Below are 8,943 nucleotides of genomic sequence, written 5' to 3' on the forward strand. Positions count from 1 at the left end.
ATAGATGGTAACATGACTGCCGTTCTGCTGGACTTTGATTCTTGCAAGAGGAAAAAGGAGGCCTGTCACACAACAGAAGTCCGCACACCTACAAGTAACACTTCTTAGCTTGCCCATTGGCTTTCTATCATATTGTACATACAGCATCTGGAAACTCATATCAGCTCCAATTTCTCCTAAAACTAAGTAAGGACTGCAGTCTATCAGTGAGAAGAAACTTGAGGTCCCTAGGTCTTCTCAGAAAAGATGAAAGAAAAGGATGATGCATCAGGTGTCTGGCGTTAGCCTGTTTTCTGTGTTGGTAAACAATGTATTTCAACATAAGCTTTATGTCTGTAAAACATAAAAACTGTTGAAAATGACATGTTTTATTATTGGCCTGGAAGCATCTTTTCTATTTTAGTGCACAGATCTTTCCCAGCTTTGTTGTTGGAGTAAAGGTTCTGCATAGCGTAGGTACAGAAGTGGTAATGGTTGGAATTGTTGAAAAAAAACAACAACTTTTCAGCTGCACAGATTCTTGGCACTTTTTTTTTTAATCTCATTTGAATTGGGTCCATTGTCCTCTTACAGAAAGCGGGTCACTAAAAGCCAATACAAAGATATTTGGTGCTGGTATCACCTGTATCCAATGATATAAACATTTCTATTATGAATGAAGTTGTGTCTTCTACAAAGACAATAGTCCCATCCATGGTGATTAATATCATTCACATATTCATGTTATTCACATATTATATTTGTACAAAGACCCAACACACAATGGTTGTGCTCAATGGTTTCCACTTTTTTGTCAGTTGCACACACAAAGACAGTCTCCTCTCAGCCCAGGTCTCAGCTTCCTTCTCCTCCGCTCGTCTCTCCCTTCACTATGAAAAGAAACAGAGACTGTCATCAGTCCAATCGCCACCACCTGTGGCCTCACCTGCCTCATGGCACGCCTCCTTGAGCTCAATGCGCCACTCCTCCCCTGCAGCTGAGCAGGGACCACACCTTCGCTGCAATATTTATATAATTTACTAGGGTTGTCACAGTTATTTAACACCTGTGGGATATTTAGAAGCAATCTGTGAGACAGCTTTTCTGCATAGCTATCATTAACAACTTCAAATGAAGAAGTGTCAGTGTTTGGGAAGAATGGTGTCTCATCCCGCCACTGGCCTCAGCGACCCCACACCTGTTCGCCGAACATATACATCAGTGCCTAAGCCACTTCATAAAGAAGTAAAAGAATATCTGGAAGACTTGCTGAATAGAGGGTGGATAAAAAATCAAAATCCTCCTACTCCAGCCCCATCGTATGTGTGCGGAAAAAAGATGGCAGCCTCCGCTTGTGCTGTGACTACAGGGAGCTAAATATGAAGTCAATCCCTGACCGCCATCCCATACCCCGCATACAGGATATGCTCAACACATTGAAAGGAAGCTCCTGGTTCTCGGTCTTTTAGTGTAATGACCCGTTATGAGAATGGCACCCTATGTTATGTAGCGAGGTTATGTCCAGGTAAAGGTGAGAGCACCTTACTCAGTAAAGATGCAGATACCCGTGATATGGACGGAAAAGCAGTGGACTGTTATCGTGCACAATAACACCTGCGGCGGCATATGACATGAAGGGGAGATACATGTCATGTGTTTCACTGTGGCCAGCAGTAATGCTGAACTCTGACTCCTAAAGGGATGTAGCCTCCTACAAGCAATGTATAGTTGCCACATAAGGACTGATATTGATAGAATGTCGGGACGCCATTAACTTTTTGAGGGGTGTAAGAGTGTAAGGACAAGAAAGACATTGTGGACAAAACAGGGCACCCCCCATAATCTTTAGTTACAATATTATAGTTAGTTAAATGGTCTGATTGTTCAAATATGTATTTTCTTTGATTGTGGTAAAATAATGTGTGCCCCAGTCTCCAAAAATGACATAGTGCAAGAAGGGTAGTTATTCCTCCGTTACACCACAAGAGGGAGTATCCCCTAAAATGAGCAGGTCTAGCGGGAGTAAATAAGCCCAGCCACTACCCATAAGGCAGTGCGCCTATAAGAGTTGTGTGAGACTGCAAAAGTGTGTAACGTTGTGCTATGTCAATGTATATATTTGCAGGTAAGCAGATACAAGATGGTAAATAACTTAAAATGTATCTACAGATGAGTCCACGGGGTTGCAGAGAATGTGGGAAAGTTGGCTGTTAATCCCCACTATGTGTCATTAGTATATAAGTTATTGGTAGCGATGTGAATTAGCCGTAATGCTAACGATTAGCAGCTAGATCTAATTCATTAGTTTGTGCGGAAACCTCGTGGCGCTTTTGTGGATTTATACCTGTACCGAGCTATAACCAAGCAGATATAGACTGGTGGATCACACTATCTTTTGTTTATGTTTATTTCATTGTTGCACTGTAAGAAATATTAGTGATTTGAGTTTAAAGACTACCCATAAGGCAGTGCGCCTATAAGAGTTGTGTGAGACTGCAAAAGTGTGTAACGTTGTGCTATGTCAATGTATATATTTGCAGATGCAGTAAAGGCGAATTCACAAAGCCACACTGGTTTAAATTCATTTTAATCCAAGTGTGCAACATTTACACCTCAAAAGCTGTACAATGCTATTTTTATTCTCCCAGCATAGGAACGGAAAACAGCTGGTTGTAGCTCGAGCACAATGGAAAAAAAAAAAAGAATATGGAGATTTTGTAATGAATGTGGCATTATTGGCCTCTCTCTCTCTGTATGTATATATATATATATATATATATATATACACACACACACACACATATATATATATATACAGTGGGGCAAAAAAGTATTTAGTCAGCCACCGATTGTGCAAGTTCCCCCACCTAAAATGATGACAGAGGTCAGTAATTTGCACCAGAGGTACACTTCAACTGTGAGAGACAGAATGTGAAAAAAAAATCCATGAATCCACATGGTAGGATTTGTAAAGAATTTATTCGTAAATCAGGGTGGAAAATAAGTATTTGGTCAATAACAAAAATACAACTCAATACTTTGTAACATAACCTTTGTTGGCAATAACAGAGGTCAAACGTTTACTATAGGTCTTTACCAGGTTTGCACACACAGTAGCTGGTATTTTGGCCCATTCCTCCATGCAGATCTTCTCGAGAGCAGTGATGTTTTGGGGCTGTCGCTGAGCAACACGGACTTTCAACTCCCGCCACAGATTTTCTATGGGGTTGAGGTCTGGAGACTGGCTAGGCCACTCCAGGACTTTCAAATGCTTCTTACGGAGCCACTCCTTTGTTGCCCGGGCGGTGTGTTTTGGATCATTGTCATGTTGGAAGACCCAGCCTCGTTTCATCTTCAAAGTTCTCACTGATGGAAGGAGGTTTCGGCTCAAAATCTCACGATACATGGCCCCATTCATTCTGTCCTTAACACGGATCAGTCGTCCTGTCCCCTTGGCAGAAAAACAGCCCCATAGCATGATGTTTCCACCCCCATGCTTCACAGTAGGTATGGTGTTCTTGGGATGCAACTCAGTATTCTTCTTCCTCCAAACACGACGAGTTGAGTTTATACCAAAAAGTTCTACTTTGGTTTCATCTGACCACATGACATTCTTCCAATCCTCTGCTGTATCATCCATGTGCTCTCTGGCAAACTTCAGACGGGCCTGGACATGCACTGGCTTCAGCAGCGGAACACGTCTGGCACTGCGGGATTTGATTCCCTGCCGTTGTAGTGTGTTACTGATGGTGACCTTTCTACCTTGGGCCCAGCTCTCTGCAGGTCATTCACCAGGTCCCCCCGTGTGGTTCTGGGATCTTTGCTCACCGTTCTCATGATCATTTTGACCCCACGGGATGAGATCTTGCGTGGAGCCCCAGATCGAGGGAGATCATCAGTGGTCTTGTATGTCTTCCATTTTCTGATGATTGCTCCCACAGTTGATTTTTTCACACCAAGCTGCTTGCCTATTGTAGATTCACTCTTCCCAGTCTGGTGCAGGTCTACAATACTTTTCCTGGTGTCCTTCGAAAGCTCTTTGGTCTTGGCCATGGCGGAGTTTGGAGTCTGACTGTTTGAGGCTGTGGACAGGTGTCTTTTATACAGATGATGAGTTCAAACAGGTGCCATTCATACAGGTAACGAGTGGGGGACAGAAAAGCTTCTTACAGAAGACGTTACAGGTCTGTGAGAGCCAGAGATTTTCCTTGTTTGAGGTGACCAAATACTTATTTTCCACCCTAATTTACGAATAAATTCTTTACAAATCCTACCATGTGAATTCATGGATTTTTTTTTCACATTCTGTCTCTCACAGTTGAAGTGTACCTCTGGTGCAAATTACTGACCTCTGTCATCATTTTAAGTGGGGGAACTTGCACAATCGGTGGCTGACTAAATACTTTTTTGCCCCACTGTATATTTCTCCTCCAGTTTTGTGCTTTTTTGGCATTTCTTTGGAGAAAATCAACAACTATGCAATAAATGAACCAAAATCGGTTTTGCAGTTAAAAAAGTTAATATGAGGCTCATGTTCATTCAAGTGGTTCAAAATCTCTTAATTCCTTAAGGGATTTGCTTACTGTAAAGTGTTCCTTTGAGGAACACTGACTGAAGCTGGGCTAACATTTATGCTATGAGTACTCCTGCATTCAATATTCAGTATTTAAAGAATCCATACAGAGTTGTTTTTTTACTTGCCTTTAGAGGGTAAGATTTTTGCTTAACTAGGATTCAATAAGGTAATTAAAAAATAATGTGAATATTTTTTGAGTGTTGTTTATTATTTCATCATATGATATTGAATTGTAGGGAATGGAATGGTTATGTTCCCTGATTGATTTGTAATCCAGCACGAAATTAGTCCAAACAAAAAATGCACAGTGTTCAAAACATCGAAGCTTTATAACCAGGGGAATGCTGAATACCATTTTTCTAGAAGAGAGCGTGTTTATTGGTCCTGTATGTATACATATAATACATATTTATATGTATTACCTGTCCTTCCAATATTTTACTCATGCTTAAATTGCTACCAGTTGTTAAATTGCCAAAGGTGATGCATCTAATTTGGAAATACTAAATATAATAGGTCATCATTTTAATAGGCCTCTGTTTACACACAGAAACTAGTGCTGGGTTTGGTGGGTCTCAGCTGGAGATTCGGTCTCCGGAGGACTCCTCTGCAAACACAAAGCAGTCAATTAAGATTCAACTTCAGATGCATGAGATGACTAGTCAGCTCTGGCAATAATGTCAAAGCGTTATTGATCATTAGCAATGCAGTAGTATGACGTCTTTAATGGGATAAAAACGCCTCATGGATTATGTCAATGTAAAATTGGTCATCGTCTCATCCTCTAGGTTTATGCTTTTTTACATTTAAGGTTTTCTTTATTGAATTCAATTTTTCTTGATTTTTTGCTTTGTGCATAAGGAATTAAAAATATATTACAGCATGTTCTGGATTTAAGGAATTCAAGTTTCAATATTTCCATGTATTTTTCTTACTTTTTCATTTGGGATTGAAAAACTTTCTGTATGGAAAGCAAAACATGAGAAAAATATGCTCTAATAAATGGGATGTAGGACGAACTCTTTATTTTCCTAAATTTGAACTGCAAACCTGGATATTTGATCCAATAATGGGAGACATTGTATTTACAGTATGTGGCGTGTCTGACAGATTAGGGGTTTTGGGCAAGATGAGGCAATTATAGAGCGCTTATAAAGTGAAACAGTTCTTTATCCTCAAGGGAAACTCAGCTGGCACAACCCAGCTCTGGGATTTACATTCTATAAAAACACAATTAATGATGAATCCAAAGGTTATGCATAACAGGTATTTTCTAATGTTACAGATAATATAACGTGACAAAACTAACATCCAATTAAATGTCAAGAGAACATGACTCAGATTAGACTGAAGCACACACAGCTAAAATAACTCACTACTGCGAGCCTCAAGTCAGTCATCAGTGTAACATTACATGTGCATGGGCTTCCAGTGTCAGTGTTAAAGTTCTGTGTTTACTTTTGCCATACACTTCTCTGTTTTTTGTCCTATTTTCTTTTTAAATCAGTAATTTTTAAATCACACATTCATGTTATATTTACAACATGAATGTGTGATTATAATCAAATTTATTGGTTAAAACTACAAATACTGTGAATAAAAACAGTGAAACACCGTAATACTCATAACCAAACAATCATGTTAATTTGACATGCAAATACTGTAAAAATCACAGTTTTAGTCAGTTTTTCTTAAAAACACATGACGTATATGTAAGTCACTTTACAACTGCATGGATGTACTGGGCCTACTTTTAACATGATTCATGAAATGATGCAAAGTCATGGATTGGACTAATAAAAATGTTTTCACAGAAGATGTCATTGTGAACCTGAGAGGTTGCCTCTCCATTTATAGGCTATATAAAAATATACAATTAAAATTGTTTACATCATGTTTTTTTCTTAAATCATTTGCAGCCTATTGTAGGGTAACCAATAAGAAATTATTATTTAACGACTAAGTAATGCTTCTGTCATAATGCTTGTATTCTTTATGTTTCTTTTAATTGCAATGTGATACTTAGACTAGAATACTTTTTTGGGTTAGGTCAGCAATGTCTCATTATTACAGGCTAAACAAACTTACAGTGCCTCCCATAGGATCTCTATGGTGCCTCATCTCCACAGAGCTGTAAGCTACTTCAGGCCACTCACAGTTGCACTGAGCGCGCCTAATTTTGAATGTGCATCTGAAGCTCGTCTCTGATTGGATAATGACGTGAGGGCGGGAGGAGAAGAGCGCCTAGTTCACGACTATAGCTAACGAGCCAGCACGAGAGAGAAGACGGGAGAAGAAAACATCGAACTTTCAGCAACTACGTTGTTAGGACAAATTACAAACATACGATTTCAAGTGTTTTTTGAGGATCTGTGTTTGTTCGTCAGAAAGTCTGCACGGTAAGTTCAATATCTTGGCGACGTTTTTTCGAGATAAAAGCACCAGTTGATATTTAGACCAAGGCTCATAACCTAGCGCTAGCATGCTAGTTCAGCTGAAAAGCACAGGCAAACTTTAGAAATACTAAAAATGATCATCTGCGTCTTTTGTAAAAAGGTATTGGTCACATTAAGAGGCTATGTACTACATTGCAGAGTGCATAAGAATGAGCCTTGTTGTATTTTTAAATGTGTTGGCGCCAATTGCAGCCAAACATTCACCACGTACTCTGCTTTCAAGGGGCATTTTTATCGTGTGCACAATGCACCTGCACTTCAAGCTACTCCTAAAGCTCTTGTTGCAGATTTAAAATGTGCAGTTTCATTATGTGCCCGCCATTTTCAAACAGTGAAAGAGCTAGTGTCTCACTTAAATGATCATATTGCAGGGGGCAGGTCTGTGTCATGTCCAGTAAGTGGTTGTAAGCATATGTTTACAAAAAAGTCATCATTTACTTCTCACATGTGTAGGAAGCATAAAGCTTGTTCCCCAGATGGTATTGATGACATGTACAAGGAATCTCGTCTTCAGCCCCCAAATGACAGTACAGAATATTCAGAAAACACACATGAAACCATGGCATCTGCTAGTTCAGCCAGGGATATGCCAGAGAAGGATAGTCATTCTTATCTCAGAAACATGTGTCTCTTTTACCTTAAACAGCTACTCAGCTACTTTGAAGAGAAGGAGGAGTCCATGCTTCTCTGTGTTGAAGATACATGTCTGGCAGATGAGGTACAACTGGAGCAAGTGCCTCTGACACCCACTATTATCATGTGTGGTAAGTCTGTTTCATAGCTCTCTCTCTCTCTTTTTTTTTTAAGTGCATTTTTTATAGAATGTCATGTGACTGCCGTGTTTATTGATATAACCTGTTAAATAATTTCTTCACAGGACAGTCCTGCTATTCCTCAAGAAGATACATGCTGAGTGTTGATCGGCACCTCGTCAGCACAAACATATCCTCCTTCATTTCTGCACTGTGCCTCATGTTCGGGAGCTACTACAATTTCAACATCCATTATCCATCTGAGCTGGCTTCCACTTTAGAGTTTCTTCAGAGGTGAACAAATATGGCTTTGTTATTTCTTATAACTGAGACTCTGGGATCTGGAGTCTGGCTTTGATGTGGTTCGAGTCCAGGTCTGGCTCTGAGTCTCGGTCGGCTTTGGAGCCGGTTTCAGTTGTTTTTTCTGTTTTTTGTTGTTGTTTTTTTTGTTTGTTTGGTTTTTTTAAATACATTAACAGTCTGAATCTGGGTCCAAGCCTGGCCGAGACTCAGGGCTAGACCAAGCGTCAACTGACGTCTGACTACCTATAACCTTTGCTTTGGATTTTAACAATGCTAAAGTGTGACATATCACTGCAGAAGACACTCGTGAAGGGTGCCAATACTTTTGACCATGCATTGTTCACTTCCCCACAGCATTTTGGTTATACTTTGTCTTGAACGTGGTCATGGCCATGACTGTATATATATGTATATACTTAATTTTTACTTACTTTGTATGTGTATTTTAACTGATCAATTATAAAAATGCTTAATAAACTTTTATATGATTGTTATTCTACAGGTGTTTCTTCTCCATAAACCCAGAAAAAGGAACCAAAGTAGAGAACAAAAACTCAAAGCGTCGTCTCAGTGTGAACCCTCGAGTCCTCACCCTGATTTAGGATCTCGCCGACCACGAGTGGCGCTAAGCCTAAATCTTGACTCTCTGTGGACTGTTAGTTTTACTTTGTTAATTTTGTTCCACAATGTGTACTGGAACCTTTTACTGGTCGAATGCATGAAGCCAATTCATGAAGATGTTCTTTCTTTGTAGGAATGTTCTTTATTTACATAAGAAAAGAAAAAAAACAACATGCTGCTACTGCAGTGTTTCTAGACCACATGTGTAAGTTTGTTTCACCACGTGGTTTTGCTGATGTTTTCTGACCAGGGCCAT

General features: G+C 39.6%; 1 protein-coding gene across 1 annotated transcript; it reads left to right on the top strand.

Annotated features, from left to right (window-relative positions):
- The first annotated feature begins 7,084 nt into the window (after nt 1-7,084).
- On the top strand, nt 7,085-8,668 carry LOC146628325 (zinc finger protein Rlf-like). The gene is made up of 3 exons (XM_085357747.1): nt 7,085-7,775; nt 7,889-8,057; nt 8,569-8,668. Exons 1-3 carry the CDS (start codon nt 7,085-7,087, stop codon nt 8,666-8,668), a joined length of 960 nt encoding a protein of 319 aa, XP_085213873.1.
- Nucleotides 8,669-8,943: the final 275 nt, after the last annotated feature.

The sequence above is a fragment of the Diplotaxodon limnothrissa genome, linkage group LG7 (genome assembly GCF_057381915.1).
Source record: "Diplotaxodon limnothrissa isolate DT_005_m linkage group LG7, D_limnothrissa_male_GT1.1, whole genome shotgun sequence".
Classification (NCBI taxonomy): Eukaryota; Metazoa; Chordata; class Actinopteri; order Cichliformes; family Cichlidae; genus Diplotaxodon; species Diplotaxodon limnothrissa.

Coding starts and splice junctions, on each gene's coding strand:
- LOC146628325 (XM_085357747.1), top strand. CDS start 7,085: ATGATCATCTGCGTCTTTTGTAAAAAGGTATTGGTCACATTAAGAGGC. Junction 7,776..7,888: donor ACCCACTATTATCATGTGTG/GTAAGTCTGTTT, acceptor ATTTCTTCACAG/GACAGTCCTGCTATTCCTCA. Junction 8,058..8,568: donor ACTTTAGAGTTTCTTCAGAG/GTGAACAAATAT, acceptor GTTATTCTACAG/GTGTTTCTTCTCCATAAACC.